General features: G+C 39.8%; 1 protein-coding gene across 6 annotated transcripts in view; it reads left to right on the top strand.

Annotated features, from left to right (window-relative positions):
- Positions 1-18,605, top strand: part of lilli (lilliputian) — a 199,455-nt gene that overhangs the window by 29,374 nt on the left and 151,476 nt on the right. For 2 of the 6 annotated variants that reach the window (XM_067352922.1, XM_067352899.1), the window contains exon 1: positions 13,838-15,022. The exons of the other annotated variants lie outside the window; for them this stretch is intronic. In XM_067352922.1, the coding sequence (XP_067209023.1) occupies positions 14,979-15,022 (44 nt within the window). In that variant the 5' untranslated portion in view covers positions 13,838-14,978. Of the gene's footprint in view, positions 1-13,837; positions 15,023-18,605 lie in introns of those variants that run through there. 6 annotated transcript variants of the gene reach the window in all.

Genomic DNA, 18,605 nt, shown 5'->3' with positions numbered 1-18,605 from the left:
AAAAAGTTGGCGTTGCAAGAGTGAAATTGTTTGTAGTTGAAAAATGAAAATAATTTTTGGTTCTCATCGCGCAAATAAATTACAAAGAGTGTTGAGCCTACCGTAAAAATGGTCACAGCGGGCGCGTCTCGTCTGTCCGCGCGATAAATTGATTAAGGAAGGAGCGGAGAGGGGATCGGCGGGTCGTAAATTATGGCCAAGTTATTAAATTATCAGCCGTCGAGACAACTTGCGTTGCACGCGGAATGCAAGCACAGGGGCGATTGCTTTCAAGGCGACAAGTGGCCTGGCCAATGAACCGACTGTTGCTGCTTGCTCCGAGTCGCTCAGAGAGGATGTCGCAAAGATTCCACGGAGATTGCCAAATATCGAGAATAAAGATTTGCAAGCCAAGTAGAAGCAAAAATTTGAATCGTTTAACGGAAATTGATAGGAAATTATTGTGAAAGAATAACAGACGAAAATTCAGTAACAGTAATTTAAAAGAATAATCAAGCTGTATTTAATAAAATTACGATTAAAATATTTAATTAGTACGTTGAAGCAAATGTTATAAATTTTGATATCACAGTATAATTTAACGGATATTATTTTAAAACGTGTCTTTTTTGCTTTGGAGATATTTTTTGAAATGAAATGCACCATGTGAATAAGTAGTACATGAATAATTAACGTTTTTTTTTCGTTGTTTTTTATATTCTTATGCTTTGCGTGGAAAAAGAAACACAGACGAATGTACATATCTATTACTTGATTATAGATCACTCGATAATTAGATTAGCGGCTGTTCTGTGACTTACGCGCGTGTGTCACGGCGTTCAAGTGTTCTATTACGTTGTTTAGACTCGCGTGTATCGTGGCCGTGACAGTGTCACGGCACGTTTCCACGGCGATAAAGAAACGCGCATCGATCTTGCTTGCGTTGCATAATCACTACCTCGTTATTATCTGAAATATTGCTTTGTGAATACTCATTAAAGACGAATCGGACTAAGTCATTCCAGCCAAGTTGCGTGTATTCGAAAATTCTCTACAATATTATTCAAAGTTTTCTTCCTTTTCTTTTACGAAAACGCTTGTCATATTCGCTGCACACGCCGCACTTTAAATGTAAAGGATATAAGAAAACATGTAGCTGGAAAATGGTCAATTTCGAGTCGATTTCAGACGATTGTCGCATTTAGCCGCTCCGAAACGGGGCGGTTGATAACGGAGCGATAACTTCACGCTGCAATTTTGCAATTTTCCACTCGCGAGGTTTCTTTCAGATCTCTGATCTTTTTTTACGCGATATCGTACAATAATCGTACGCAAAATTCGTTTATCCGCGGTCGGTACGTTCTCCCGTGAATCTCAGGTGGAAAGAACTCGATCGTTAAAGGTGACTTCGGGTGTTCGACTCGCATATTCACCGTGCAGTAAACACACCTGACGGATTCCGAGTTGTCTTGCATAGAGATTGCATTTCATACAAACATAGAACGAGAATTTTCGATACTCATGTTTCACGTCAAATATACGATGACACGGGTTTTTCCTAGTTCATTGAAGAAAATCAAATGAATTTCTAGAGAAGCGGCATCGGAAACTCCACTATTTTTGAAATGACGTGCTTCGGGAATTATGAATGGATATGTTTCGAAACAAGATAAGTATGGCTTGGAATGTTCTTCGGCCGCGATGTACGTATTACTTGCTTGTGATCCTCAATTATTGTCGCACGGTGTCGCCGTAGAAGGGATCGTTTTGCTCGGCCTTGGTCGCCATCTGCCTCTCTGTTCTGCGCGCTAGTCGGCTCCGTGTTCGATGATTATGACCTTCCCCGCTGTATTTTTCCCGCTCCTCCGCGCCTTCCTCATTCCTACTCGTTCCATTAACTTCCCATTAACCAGTTAGGATTTTGTAATTAAATGCCGACGACGTTATCGCAGTTTTCGGCACGACGAACATTGTCGAAGTAATCTAAGGCGCGATAGAGAGAGATTTTGGGATACATAGAAATTATTGTAGCGTGTATAATTAATGATGTTTTAAAATAATTTAAAATACATTTGAAATTGGAATACTCGAGATTTCTGTACGTTAAGTAGAGAAATTTTGTTGAAGTCATAAAAAATGAATTTAAAGCTCTTGCAATTTAGCTGGCCAAAATAAACTTTGATAAATCCGGCTAATATTTGAATTGTTATCGCGAACTACAGAGTTGGCTAAAATGACCTTTGATATTTTATTTTCAATTAACTATGCGCAGTTTTTGTAACAGAAAATATATTATCAAATGAGAATATAAATATCAAAACTTTTTATCATAAAAGTTGCATTTTAGTTTATTTGAAAAAAAAAGAATGTCAAAGTTGTCGACGTTATTTGGATTTATTCTGTATTTTTTGTATAAAAAATATTAATGTATTTTACGCTGCTTCGCAAGATTTGACTTGTTCATTTATTTTTATCGCGTAACCGTGATCAGAGCTCGATTGGAGCAGCCGCGCTATCGGTCATGAATTATCGCACGTGTATTTGCTCATGAGAATTAATTATGGTCACCTCATGGCTATTCGATAGCAATGTGGAAGATTGTATTGTGTGCTGCGCACAAAGGCAACGCGCACGTTAAATTACCAGAACGCCGTCAAAGGATTAACGCGCCGAGCCGAAACAAAAATATGCAGCAGATTTCCGCATGTAATTCGCGCAGAGAGTGCGTTTTCGCGAATTCCCACTAATTTACAAGTGATTCAATTTTGCCAATTAAAGAAAAAATACGATGGAAATGGGATAGAAATGTGGAACACGCAATTTTGATCTCTTTTTAGGAAAATACACTATTCGAGGTAATAAAAGGCCATTTCATTGCACGATTCTATAAATGTAATTAAATGTTATCGATTGAAAGAAATTGAAATACTAAACATAAATACAATAAATATAAAGTCCAAAAATGTAGTTTTTTTCAACCGTAATTTATGACGGATTTTGTGACGGCATTTTGATTTTTATCTGTTAGCGGAATACAACAACTGATTTTGAGTTGAGCTAATCTTGAAATTCATATGGAAACGAAGGGCAAATTTGTTTTACATAATAAAAGAGGTGTTGTTGCGCGTGTGTGTAGAATTCTTTAAACAAAATTAAATTTTTGACTTTGTAGAATAAAGAACAAATGTAGAATAGAATTTAGAGAATAGAATTTGAAAAATCTACCAACTTAAGTATGTAGGATAAAGGTATGAAATGAATAATGTAAAAAAGAACAGCACATTAGGTTAAAGGTTAGACATCAGATTCCCACTACAATGGTCCCCGATATTTCGTCGTGTGTCGTAAAATGATTCTGACCTCAATGTATCGAAAGGGCGCGCGAGATTTTTACTAAAGCGCGTAAATAGTGCAAATGCCGGTCGCGCCAGCCAAAGTTCCGGCGCGACAGATTGACGAATCGATTTCTCCGCGGTGGGAGTCGTTTCACGAGGAGACGATACCCGTTCGATTGTTCGATGGAAAGAACGTGGGAGAAAAAGGGAGGTGTATACAGGGTGTGTCGGATTTGATTGGTTGCCGCTACAGTTTACTCTTGATGGGAACATCGAGAGCGTCAATAATTTCGGAGTTATGAGCGGCTCAGGATCGAGATATTTTCGTAACTCGAAGTCTCGAGGTGTAAATAAATAGCGGAAGCTGGTATTATCCATTTAATATCGAATCAATTTTGGCAGAAATTGAGTTTCAAGTTTGCTTATAAAGATATATGGAGTTGATGTTTGCTGAATTAAAGGGGAAGAGAGAATTTTATAAACAGAAAGAAAGTGCGGGGAAACTGTGCTGGAACACCCTGTATACACGTGGAGGGCGCGGGGAGGGACGAGGCGAAAGAGACAAGGGGGAGAATGAGCTTCGGCGGGGGACTCCTTTGGCTTGGAGAAGGTAAATGAGCCTCTTCAAGGAGAGAGAAATGTTCACGACTCCGTCTTCGTTGCTCGATACGCACACATACACGCGTGCGCGCGCGCGCGCACGCCTCCCCTTCGCCGATATAAATTTAGCGAGCGCGGCATTTCGCGACCCACATACTCAACGGGAGGCAGAGTGTCTCGGTAAGCCTCGGAGGTCGTACCACTCCGCCTGTTAGCAACGAAGAAAACGCGTTGCTTCTTCGCGTCATCCTGATCTTCGATTATGTCGACGTAACGATCGGGCCTACACCTGAACCCTTTCACTGAGAAAGGTGAAATTGTCTTGGAATTATAGAATATATATCCGTCACTACGTTCATCACTAATATTTCTCGTCTGTTGATATAAATTTGGGAAAATAGATTTATCAATTAATACAGAGGGAAACGCTTCAGAGGAAATAGATGGAACGGACATCTATTTCATTAAACAGAGAAATGCATTAGATTGTTATGCAAAATAGCTGCAGGAAATTTCGATAATTAAAGAGATTGGATTTGGGATAATAGACGATCAGAAAATTAATTTATTTTTTTAACGGGTTTTTTTTTTGCATTGAATTATATTATTGAAAGCTATTAAAAAAAAAACGGCGATCCAAGAATACGAAATTTTGACTGTAAAATTTTTCATTCTTCCGCGAAATGCGGAAATGCGGATTGGCGAGTTGAACATTGTACGACTTTATAAACGTCGTTTTATAGGAGCGCTTGTAAATCATAGACTGTATCACTCTTCCGATCGCTTTGGCGCATAGATGCACTTACGGAGTTGTATTTGATGGAGGAGAAACAGTGACTCATTGTCGAGGGGAGTTCGGGTAACCACCACTAAATCACTCTACAGTAGCGCACTGATGTAGATGCATTATCTTGCTGACCCTCGTCACTCGTTTTGCGCATCTGTGCGTGACTCCGATTTACTGGGAATCGATAAGGGTTGTACAAATTTTACGGACTGTCCGCGAGCCTCGCGAAATATTTCACGAGCGATTCCGCTTGAGAGTGGAAGTTACACGCGGCAGGTTTGCGTCATTAAATTACACTTATTACAAAACTACAATTGTTATGAAATGTACAATTGTTCCGCTAAATTGGGACACTGTGAAGCACCGCATTTAACACTCATATCGATGTACATGAATCGTTCATTAATGAACGCCTTCTTTTCGGGAAAGGGCTTTATTTTAAGATCTTTAGCGGTATTTCAGTCTTGTAGATCGATAATAGCATTTATGTAATTCAAATGACCTAGAGTGCTATTAATACCACCAACATTATAACGCGCTATTATTAAATTGTTGGATAAGCGGAAAGGCGTGTTGTACGAAACTTGACGAAAATGTATCGCGCCGTCGGCACACATATATATCGCGCGTAAATCAAACTTCATTTTCTCTCCGACAATGCGACTCGTTTCGACACGATTACGCAAACACGCCCGTCGTGTTTCTGTCACGAAAATAGTACAGATTACATTGGCGCGCGCGCGGGTTTAAAAAAAAATTCACAATAAACGGTGTAACAATGGAATGGAACAACACGAGAGCGCCCATCGTGAAATGGACGACTCGACTTGCGTCGCGTATGGCCGCGACTCATAAATACGGGTCCATTGTTTCTCGTCGAAATGTTCCGTGCGCTTCCTTTAATTGATTTCCCACGCATCTGCCGTCGTGTTGCATCACTGAACGTACACCAATATGGGGATTTATCGGCAAGAGACGCCGATTGCTGAGCTGTGCGGTGTTCTAAACTATTTAAGCGCGCCGACACCGACTGGGAATTAGACGCTCCCAAAGCAATCAAACTCTCACGTACAATTCAAATTATCCAGTTATATCGCGCTGATCATTTTTTTCATCTAGTAACATTCTTCAAAAGTGTCGTGTTAATTGCGAGTCGAAACGCGGCACGAATAAATTATGTGGAAAATCTAGATGGAGGTATTGCATTAATTAAAATATAATTACAAAATTTTATCATATCTTATTTCATATATACTGCAAATTTTTTTTTCAAATAAAGTAAAAATTTCGGGATTTTAACGAGAAGAGAAATTTGCTGCAATAGCAGTTCGCAATTTATGATGAAATGAAAATTTGCTATTGCATTTGTTCGTTGAAAAAATAAATAATATCGAATTAAATAGAATTAAAAAAAATATATCCTTGATAATATTTTCTTAAATATTTCTGTGCAACATGGCACTTTGTATTTCTTTAAGAATCTGATTGCAATCGCCAACGCGTTTCTCTCTTACATAACTGCATCCAATTGGAATAATGATTTGTAGAATCATGGAAGTACATCAATGTTTACATCGCGCGATCTACCTCGCGTCATTGTGCTCCGACATGATTGACACAAATCTGCCGAGGTAGCTACATTAATTGATTTCCTACGCGAGCCACGCAATGCCGATAATATCTATTACGCCACGATGATGTAGGGAAAGCAAGCGAGGGTGACTGATTTAAATGATATGTAAACCAATTACCAGTTAACAGTCGAATGTGTAACCACGGTTGATTTCTCCGCGTGTGCGTGTTTATCGGCAAAAGAGATTTCGATCGCGCTGTTTTGCGCGTTTGAATGCTATTATTATGGAACTCGATAATATCGTTTACAATATACTTCCTATTGCTCTCTTTCGCATCATGTAAATACATCTTTTGCATTTTTTTATTTTTCGATTTTCCACTATTAAATTTGAACGCTCGATGCAGAAAAGCTATGTGTCAAAAGTTATTTGTCCAAAGTTATTTTACCAAAAAAAAAAAAAAAAAAGAGAGAATGAGGTAAAATTGAATTGATAGCATACAAAGGCTGTGTAAAATGATTTATCAATCAGAAGAATATTTTATTTTGTGTTTGAAATTATTAAATATTATTTAGAAAAGGATATTTCTTATAATTTTATACTTTTGCACTTTCGATATGTCAAAGAGAGTAAATTTTCTCATTTGTAACTATTAAGTACGATTGCCTTGAGATATGTGACGAAAATTCCATCGATGAGGATAGCTTGCCGGAGAAATGTCAATATATTAAGTAAATATTAAAGACCGAGTTATCTCCGGCAAGCGGCAGCCGCTGGTGGTCTATCGACCTGCTATTCCGCGTGATTAATATCGACGATACATTGTGGTTATTGCGAAGTGCTGGAAAGCGGACGGAGGGGAATGGCTGCGAGACGAGGTGTGGATTTATGGCTTACGTCGGGGCGAAGCTCTAAAATTCGTTATTTACGGATTGATGATGCTATGTGTGCAATTTCGCGTAATTCCTTCTCCTTTCTGTTTACCTATTTATCTGTTTGCGCAGATATGTACAGATAAAGTTGCAGAGCGGGTATGTAATAATTTAATCGGAAGAGCGAGATGGCAGTCGGCGGGTCTCTCGAGCGAAAGTCGCGTTTCGTCGAAATTTGTGACCGCGATGAAGAATTCTGTGGCAGAAGCAAGCTGACTCAGTTAACGTCAGGTCTAAAACGATCCAATTACGAGGAACCTATAATCAGGCGTGTAATCGCATTATGGACGATCGTCCGCGATCTACCGCGTATGCGCGAGCGGTCACGAACCGTGTCGTGTAACCACCGCTCGTCTAAACGTCTCGTCGGGCATCCTAATCTTCAAGAAATCAGGGTTTGCCGGCTACACGGGTTGTCGGACCCTTCGACAATTCTGACAAGTATTAATTTGCTCAGACGCACTAACAATAAAATAATATTGTCGATGCTTTCGAACGAGGGGAGAAATTTTCAAGAATAAATTAGAGTAGAATTCATTAAACGTTTTTTTTTTTTTTTTTTTTTTTTGATGAAATTAAACTATTTAAGATATTATAATTTACGAGAATGCGTTGCAAATAAGAACGAAGAGGTGGATTTTGAAATCAAGGAAATAAATTTAATTAGAGGTTAAATAAAAATAATATTATGCACTTTCACAAAAATTTTTCAGTTTAATTATATCAGAATTACATCAGAACTGTACTCAACGTTTTCACAATAATACTTCCTGTTCTCTACTTTATGTCAGATATCGATGTCTACCTGATATCGAAGACAAACAGATACCGCGGGAAAAATTATCATTATTATTGTGATTATTATACACATATTATGTCGCGGTATCGATATTTAACTAGGTATATCGGAAGCATTTCGTAGACACGCGGAGTGCGTACGGTCGGCGTCGGCGTTGTCGGCGCTACCGATACGTCGATATCAGCGCGATTACGGTCGCGTCGCGGCGATAGTCGCGTGTCGACGCTACTGCTAATAATACTCTCGCCGTTTACCGTCGTGGGCAGGTCTGCGGTGATACTACTACTACCACTATCGCTAGTACTACAATGTTACCGCGCGACCAATACGAGAGTGGTTACCATCGCCGCTCTCGTTCTCTCGTCAGCACATTGTAGCTGCGCCGTTTACCGCGCCACGAAGCATCGACTGGCTTCGGAAGAGGGAGCGGGATGTAGGACACGATAGGCTCGCGGGGAAAAAGAGAGACGGAGAAGGCCGTCGAGAGATGCTGAGGGGGCATAGTTGGCGGGGGGGGAGGGGGGCGGCGTACGCAGTTGCTGACGTCCTTTTTTCGGACCTTTCTCTTTTTCACCTTCTCACTACATTTTTTCAATCGAATGTTATTTTGCTCGATTTTATCATCTTGACGTGCATCATTATTTATACTTTATATATAAAAACTCGAGTTTTTTGTGTCATTTATTAATTTTGCATTTAGTACGTTGTTTAGTGCGTTGTCTCCGATTTTTCAAGTGCTTTTAACGCGTGTGATGTTGTACGACATCTTCTGTCAATACTGTCTGTTATTTTATATTCTTGTATCATTGTGTATTAATAACTCTCAACGGAGTATTCACAAATCTCTCTCCTCGCTCCCTTTCTGTGTATTCGTGAAAAGCTTGAAGATTTACGATCATGTAACTACTGACTCGAGTTTAGTCGGACGAAATTTCGGCTTTATGAAACTGTTGGTATATTTCTCGTCCCGCTAGCAAGCTTTTTCTGTCTCATTCGTCATACTTCTCGGTGGTTTTCTACCTTTTCTCTCGCTTGGCAGGTAGTTCGCTGAACTACTACGGGTTCGAAGAAACGAAAGGGGGAGGCAGAAGGGTGAAAGAGACGCCACCGAGAGAAGAGCCGATACCTAATCCTCCCTTCGTTGGCCCACCCTCGGCAGGAAATCAATAGACAGGGACTCCCGTCTCCGTCTCTCTTTCTCTTCCCGTTTTCTTCGCTGTCCTATCAGCCCTTCTTTCTTCCTTCCACAGTTTCCACTTGCTTTCCGAGTTAGTCGTTCAAAGAAGCCGAGAAAAAGACAGGTTCGCTTGTTCGCTTCCGTTGTCGAGGGATTTTCTCAGAATCCAAATCTCTTGATTTATTTGATGTCGCCAATTATCGATGATTCTTGCGAATAATATCGTTTAAAAATAGAAACGCATTTTATCGGTTGGCTTATTTTATAAACATTGATTTATTTCAGATAACTATATCTTCCGTCGTAATGTTTTAAATAATTTAGCTAATTGTGCAAAGTGATTGTAAAAAAATTATTTGCGTAATCTCACGCATATCAATTTATTGGATCGATTTCTATGCTGTAATTTCAAACTGCGTCAGCGTTTGCTTGTTTTTAACGATCCATCAGTTATAACTCGCCCATTCGTAAGAATGTGCGTTCGATATAATGGCACGTATTTCAATTCCCGCTTTCTCGCATCACCGCATGCTGCAGTATTTGCCGCCCACGTAATTAATAACCGATGCGCTCGGATGGTATTTGTAGTAAACTGCATAGGGCGGGTTTCAGGGGAGGGCAAAGGAGGGGCTTATACGGAGTGCACGAGGAGGGTTACGTCATTGAGCGGCGCGTCGGCGTGACGTAGCGGAAGTCATGCGTCACCGCTGACGTAAGCGACGTCGGAAGAGGAGGAACGTCCGAAAGAGGCCATTGACGAGGACTTGTTGCACGTCCTTTTCTGCATACATTGCCGACAAAACCGCGCGATAATCGACGCGCAAGTGTCGACGCCGAGGCATATCGTGCCGCCGCAAGATCGCGCTTATCTAATTAAAAGGATAGGTCGTGACGTCAATGGAAAAATGTATTATCTCGCCGACAGAAATTTCTTGCATCTTCAAATCGATATTTAATAACGCTAGAAAGGATTAAAGAAATGAATTTGTTGATCTTAAAAATAAAAGTTCGGAATACTGATTTTGATAAAGCTAAATGGAACTTGCGTTCGTTGAAACCTTCTGTCAACATCAATTTTTCGTCTCTTCTCCTTCTTTTATCGAGTGGGTCTTTTACGCGGGACAGATTTTAATCGCTGTTAGAATGCGGTAATGTGAAATCATTTTCTGAAGTCGGGGAAGGTCCGCGATCAGAATGGAGCCTGCGTAAGATTGCAGCGACTGACGTATACTTGTTGCATATCCGCTTGCGCATGTCTCGTCGTCTAGTAGGTCAGTGAAATAAGAAGGCAAGAAAATAGAAAATTACGTTGCGTACAAATCATACCTTCGCATATCGAGTCGTGTATTTATCTAAATGCACGTATAATCGCATTCGATTATATAAACGGTATTTCGCTGTACGCGTTTTAGAAACTTTATATTGATAAATGATAAAAGCACAAAAGTTTTTATGATATCATACGCTTGTTAACACGAAATATCGTATTTGCGCATATCAAATTATTACACAAGATATTATATTTATACAAAATATATATTTGTACAAAAGCTACTTTCTCGTTGTTTTGGTTAATATAAATGTCGGTTTGCCTATTCAGTTCCGCCACATTTGACGGGGGACGCATTACGGCGAGAGGTTTTCCGGTTGCGTCACAGCGCGCCGCTGCGTCATCGAATTTTTCGCGGATTTCCGTAAAGCTCCTCTCTAACTCTGCTTTAATCAGACAGCTGTATCTACGTTTAATCAAGGCGATCCCGTCGCGCGGGCTAAGCTGGGAAGAGCAGGGGGGGGGGGGACAGATATTTCGATTAGGAGATTGTACGGAACTGTAAATTAGTAATTTCTCGCTCGATGTAAAGACACTGCGACGACCGTCGATGTCGTTTGCATAATCTTCCGCTATCTTGTTTCATGTTTTTGTTATCGCGACGTGCGATAAACGCGGAAAAGTTTCGATGTCTATTAAAGAATGTAGGATGGATTTTACAAGCAAAAATTTTGCACGCGAAAAGAGAATTAATGGATGGCTTTTATATGTGAAAAAACAAACAGGCATTTTTGCATCAAAATTGAGAGAAACAAATTCTTAAAATATTTTTTAGAAAAATATTTCTGCGTACATTTTTTTTTACGCGACGATCAAAACCCGTTTACCGTCGTGCTGAGGACAAAATAATTCCCGAGCTTTTATTATTATTCGTGTGAAATTAGTTTCTAAATTACTTATGCATACAATTGTAACGTTGCGAGTGGGTTTCAGTCAACTGAAAGATTGATGGAAAAGCGGCCGCGATAATGGCGACCCCTGATAGCCAATGTAGCGATAACAACGATCGCGATAAATATAATCGCGCTTATTATCTGTCCGCGGTGCTTAACATACGGTGATTTGCGCGAATCGAACGTGTCTTACCGCAGTTTTACATAGATTGGAGCACACTTGAATTTTTCAAGAATAAACTTTGAGTCGATAAAGTCACGGACGCACGTGGCGAGTATTAAATCGAAAGACCAGGAAAACAAATAACCATGCTATTGTGTGGAATCGCTGCAGGACATTGGAAAATACGCGACTGTCGCGTAGAAATGAGGCGATTTATGAAAGGGATTACTTTTCGAAAGTAATCGGATATTTGCATAACGAAAATAATGGGAACAATTTCTATAGTTCTTCACCTTGGCGTCTTCCAGTATTATCTTCTTTTTTTTTTCACAAAACGTAAAATGGTATACGTGATGAGTTCGGCGTTAAGAATACACGTAACGATCGTATTGTATGCTAGTTGAGAAACTGGTCGTCACAATTGTCTTACTGATAAAGTGTTGTAGCTCAAATATAAGGTTACCATATGTGAGATGTAGAACTAAACCGCAAAAGAAGGCGGTGTTTCCTGTTTTCTCATTTCTCTGCGGTAGCAAAGTATTTCCTGCGCGCTCGAAAGTAGGCGTGTAACATTTTTACCATTTTTATTTCATAAGAAAGACGTATAGGATGTAATTATTATTGATGTATTGATCTGGAATTGTCAGAAGAGATACTACTACTAATTTAATCACCATATTGCAATATTAATATATAACATATATATAATAAAATTGATCACAATTTATACCAAATTTAATGAATAAATTTTTCTTCAGCAAAAAAGTAGATAATGAAAATTTGTTATTATAATTGAATAAAAAATTCAATTATTGCGGATTAATATCCGTTAATCGTGTTATCGGATCTCTCTTGCCGGATCATCAATTCGAATCAATCAATCTTCTCGGGGCTGTTAAAGTGCAAAGTTTATTAAAATATGAATAGCTGTTGTTTTTGTCACTTCGCTTCTGATAAACCGCTAAAATCATGTTTACCTTTGCGGTGAGAGACGGCTCGTCCATGTATCGACCTATATTCCGCCACAGCCGCATATTTCTAACCTCGCTCCACTTCTTGCGATATATCCGTGCAGCAAAGTTGTGCGGCTTCCTGTTCTTTTTTTATTTTTGTTTTGCTACCGCATATTTACGCGCTGTGCAGACGAGCTACCATCACGACGCGTAGCATAATCGCGTCGCGCATAATCGACCCGGTCTCTCGGCGAGCGAACAGCGCGATCATTGTTCGATAATGGTGTCAGTGGAAAGTTGGAAGGGCTTATAGGTGATCGAATGCTCTGACTAATTATCTAACCGAGCGAGGGTTGGATAGACGCGATAAGCAATTTATGCGCACATATAGTATGGTTGATGGACCAAGTGTCCGTCGCAGACGGCCATTATCCCCGGCGTTTAACCCTCTCATCCCCGAATTACTTCTAAATGTCAATATCTGGGGTAACTTTCCGCCTATATTAGCGTATTAATATCGTAGTTGAATTTTTCTCCACTATTTATATTGTGTGAGCGCGGAACAGATTTCTATTTCATTAGGAAATGATAATATATATTGCGGTAATAATAATATAAAAGAATCAGGCTCACTTCTATCGCATTACTTTTCAATAATAGATTTTCTTAATACTTTGAAGTGGATTTTTCGAAAAGTATGTCGAAGCATTTATAGTTTATGTATAATTGGAAATTAATAATAATAAACAAATTTTGATAAATTAGTTATTAGCTAAATTATTAGTTAAATGAAAATCGAAAAATAAGTCAAAATATCTTCATCAAAAATTGATTTCAACCGGTCAAAAAGTTTGTCATTAACAAATAATGCGGTACATATAGAAATAATCTAAATAAAGATTCTTTCTCGTGAATTATTTTCAAAGGAAGCATTCCGAATGAAAAAAAATATATTTCTTGTCGTTTGGTTACTATGCTTTGTATTCACAAAAGATATCGGCTCTGTTGTTATTGTCTTATCGTTTTGCTTTACTTATCTTGATTATACAAAACAGCAATTTCATTCACCGCGCTAGAGATAGTGTAGTTCTACAACTAACAATTTCTAAAGCCTTAAAATCACGATTAAATCTGCGGAAGGAAAGGTCGCGGTGGCAACGCGCGGTGCATTGAAGACAATGCGCTAGAATATACATGTACATATTATTACATATATGTATAAATATCGCATGTATTGCATTTGGACGGTAAAACAGCAGTCGCGGGTCGGCTGCGCATGTCCTCCCGTAGATGTCGCTCATTTTATCAGGTGCGCTCGACCAATGAGCGAGCGTGTTGGCGCTCCTGCGGTGGCTCGGACAGTGATCGCAATATGGCTTCCGCCAGCGACAGCGAGTAAAAGTATCTCTGATAAATGATATCGGGTTATGGCAGAATATTTGGGGGTGCGCGAGTGATTGCGCGCGTGAAAGTCACCGTGCGTTATTCTCACCGTCACGCGGACTTGAGTGATTGCATCGTTAGTGACGCGAGCAATTACGAGTGTGGCAAAACAATCGCTTCGTGCGAAGGAAGACGGAGAAAGAGACGGAGTAAGAGTGAGAGAGAAAGCGAGATAGCGCGACAGATCACTGTGCGTTCCGTACCGTTCGAATCAAAACGTAATCTTGACTAATTTTGCGCGGCAAATAAAACAACAATTGCAACGAATTGCGGTGGACTTGACGCGGAGCGACGCTGCTCCGTGCGGTACGGAGTGTAACGCGTTTTGCGGATAATGTGATTTTGCGTCGATTGTCGTGTGCAAACTTTTGTATTCGAGCAAATAAACAATAAGATAAAAATAAAGAGTACAGCGAGAGGACTGTAAAACGGCGAGTATAATTCGAGTCGGCGTCGCGAATTCAAGCGGCATCGGCGCGGACGACAGCGCATAGCATACCACCGGTGCACCCCGTCGTATGCGTGCTCGTGTGCATGTTGTGTGTGTGTGTGTGTGCGTGTGCGAGCGGGTCGCGTGCGCACAGGTAGTAGATAGGTGTACGTTCGGGCAGCGACGAGCGGATACATCGGAGTGGTGCAAGAGCAGTGAATGAGCGGGAAGTTGCGAACGCGTGAGAGAGAAAGAGAGACACAGAGAAAGGGACAGGAGGGAGACACACGCGGGGTGTATGACGGCGTTTCGGTGCGGTGTTGCCAGAGTTTCCCCCCGTCGCGTACTCCGCTGCTACACGCTACTACTACGGCGGCACGAGGGAGAGGAGAGACACGAGCGCGACGAATACGGCGATTACGGGCGGTGGTAGTAGTAGTAATAGTGCGTGATTGCGTCGCGCCAACGAGAATCTAGACGGACGCGCTGATCATCCCCCCCGAAGGAGGCCCGCGGCCGAGCCTCGGCGACGAGGATATCATGGAACGACGCCTGACGACGTACGGTCGCAGCGACACGTGACATGCCGAGCCACAAGCCAGCGCAAGCCATGAAGAAGCCGCCACGGTGAGTGAATCCGCTTGACTTTCGAGATCGCGAACCGTGGCGCGTTTCCGTTAATATCCTTTATCGAAGTACAGCGTGCCAAGAGATGTTTTGTTCAGGGTATATATTTAGCGTGAGAGAGAGAGAGAGAGAGGGAGTAAACATAGAAACCACCTTAGCGCGTCTTGCGCGAAGTTGGATTTCCATGTTTCAGCAGTCAAACTTTTGTCGATAAATAATTCGGAGGATCTTGGCTGCGTTGGAAAATTTTTTTTACGATCACTGCCGTAACTTCGCTTTTTTTTGTACGGAGTGATCGTTCACCCGCGACGATGGCGTTTTAAAAACTCGAACGGCACTCGTGAGGAATTTTTAGGGGGTGTCCGGGGTGATTCAGGGTCACCAATACGTCACTGCTGCCGCAGAAGCGGGTACATGTCCCCGCGGTAGTGAAGCGACGCGATTATGGGGGATGAGTCACAGAAGATTGACGCCTTGTTTATTGATCTTGACGCAGATGCATGGCGCTCGTTATGGTATCGTGGTTGGTATCGTTAGTTTATTGAAGGTCGAAGGCGTTTAGCGTAAACTTCATCTTGTTAAGAGGTTGTCGGGATGATTGTTCCAGAGATTTTCATAAAGAAAATATATTGGACATCGCGCCGCTATGTCGCGCAGCAACGCTTAGCCATTTCTTTCATCAATTTCAAGTCGATTCTTGATAAAAATGCGGAGAAAGTTTATCAGTCACTGTTACTTTCAGTTTTTATAATTAAATTCCAAATTGGATTTTTATCTAGCAACACTTTATTTATAACTGAAGTAATTAACATGGATTTCATTATCTAGTTTTTAGAAGTTTTTTTTTAAATTTCTTATTATTTGTGTGAAAATTACAAATGACCAGTTGATCTAAAAACTATTTGATATTAACTTATAAAAAATATAGCTCTTGAAACATACTTTATAAAAGTAATCTTTTATTTGTTATTCATTAAATATTAAAAAATTATTAGTATTTAAAAACAAAAAAAGGTTATAGGAAAAAAACTACATATACATACAATCGCGAAAAGTAATTAAGAATTCATTCATTAATTATCACTGATACGATAATGTGGTATATATTCAAGCGCATATATTCAGGCATACGTGCGAATGTAGTTATGTATGCGGAGAATCTGGAGTAGACTGGTTTCTTCTGGAGGAATTCATTAACGATGTACGGAGTGATTTAAGCAGGGAATGCTAGTCATGGAATACAGTCGTTTCAAATTCAAATAACGTATTTAATTTATTCCAATCATATCGAATATGATGTCAATAACAGATACAGAAAATGTAAAATAATAACGATAATTTTAGTGTTGAATATTTAAGAAATTGTTTAACGGTAAAAGTAAGAGTAAATCCTGGATCTGTAAAATGTAGAAATGATAGATCTGCGTGGAGTGAAAATAATAGCTCTGTGGAAATAAACTATATAAATTGCACTTTTTATATAATTTTACTTCGCTCTCTCGGGAACAAGGAAGTTACTTTAAAGTTTAATCTACAGTTCAATTTTCGACATATTTAGTGTTGAAAATTGGTGTCTTTGCTAAGAAAAGATTTACTCCGAGTTTTTTCATGGAGCTTGAAAATTTTATTCCAACTGTGCATAACAAAAGTTCGTAATTTAAAATACTTATAAAGTAGATCTTTCTGCTAGACCAGTTAGCGAAACTTGAAATCCGAGCTAGTTGCCCTGCTCGTTCGCAGGAATGAATTTAATCGTGTCACGAGTTTTATTTCCGAGCCAACTTTCGGCGAGGAGAAAAGCGCGCGCGATCGCGGTCTTTAAGCCGGCGAAGTGTTGAAGAGATGAGCGCGACGTTTAGGAATTCGAGGGTCGAACTCGCGAACCGACGAGAACGTTCCAAATACTTGCCGGTCGTCGTCGTTGTCGTCGACGACGTCCGTCCACGAAGAAGCTGCGTAGGTCGCTAAATTATGGAGCAGGGGGAATAAAGGAGAGCCAAGGGAAATGAAGAGAAAGAAAAGAATGGTTGCTTGGGTCGTATCGTCGACGCTGAATAATTCTCCACAGCGTTCAAAAGCTTTAATTTGCTATCGTTGTAGTGGAAATTTAGACATCCATCGCGTGAATCTGACATTTTTTATCACGGCATGTTTCTCTTTTCGCGATTTTTCCTCGTCTGTATTTTAATCGCGGTTATATTTATTTTCCAATAGTGAAATAATATGAAATATACGTGCTGCATAATGTTTTTACGTGTACTAGAAGAAATCTGTCACAAAGATAAAATATTCATCATGTAATGCGAATATTATTTTGTATATTGATTGCTGTTTAAGCTTATTTATTACTCTTATTAACACGCGTGTCGTTTTCTCTTTTTTTTTCTTTACTGTACAGTCTTCTGTAATATTACACATATGTCTTCTGGAATGCGCGATAAAGTTTATTCCATCTTTCTTCGATCAAGCGCGATTTTCAAGGAGAACGCGAGAGATCGAGCCACGCACGCGACTCGCATAATTATAAATCTAAGCGCGGTGTCAATTACGCGTAACCAGAGGCGGTTGCTTCGCAAGAGAGGCGCTAACGAGTCGACGACTGTAAATCCTTTTGCGGCCTTGAAAGCGACTCTTCTCTACCGCTTCGTCTCGACATGTTGTTTGTACGGTGGCGTGTTATGTATTTGCCTCGGGGAGTGCCTCGTGTAAATAATGGAATGCGTCGGCGAGACGTTCGATCCAGCGTGCACCGAAACTCACGCGGCCACAGAATATTATGTCTCTCTTCGTTCTGGTTCCCATAACGTCAATCGTCATGATTGATCATCTATTCTACAACTGTGCGGTGCATTTGAAGCTACGACAGAGAATCTGTTAATGTTCTCAAGTCCAAATTTTCTTTTCTTTGCTAAGTTTCTTTCTTTTTTTACTGTGAAATATGTAGTTAAATGTGATGATTTGCAGTATTATTGTGAAAACGATTATATTCAAGCGATGTCGGAATGTTGGAACTTACAAGGGAATCTCTCGAATCCGGAAATTCTAATTTTGATGAAACTTTACACACATGTAGGGAAGGTAAATAGATGAATTTAGAAATTTTCAGTCGCCGCATAAAAGCGATTCTAAGGAATGAAACCCCTTGTAAATAGAGTGGCTTTTTGCTTTTCACGATATATCTCGAAAATTATTCGAGATATCAAAAGATGTTTAATACAAGTTTTGAAAAAAATCAAAAAATTGTTTTCAAAAATTTTTTTTTAGAGGTAAGAACACCTCTATTTAACATTAATAAAATTTTGGAAAAATAATTTTTGAAAAAATTTTTGATTTTTTAAAAACTTTTATAAAACTTTTGCATGAAACATTTTTTGATATCTCGAATAATTTTCGAGATATACCGTGAAAAGCAAAAAATCGCTCTACATATTAGAGGTGGTTTCATCCTTTAGAATCGTTTTTGGGAGCAGCAACTAAAAATTTTTAATTTTATCTATTCACCCCCTTCCCCCCTTTACATCTGTGTAAAGTTTTATAAAGAATCGGAGAGTGCCTTGTGTAAATAATGGAATATGTCGGCGAG

This window comes from Linepithema humile, chromosome 1 (assembly GCF_040581485.1).
Source record: "Linepithema humile isolate Giens D197 chromosome 1, Lhum_UNIL_v1.0, whole genome shotgun sequence".
In the NCBI taxonomy this organism is placed as follows: Eukaryota; Metazoa; Arthropoda; class Insecta; order Hymenoptera; family Formicidae; genus Linepithema; species Linepithema humile.
Note: the sequence above shows the minus strand (reverse complement) of the source record. Positions and strands in the feature narration are given on the sequence as shown.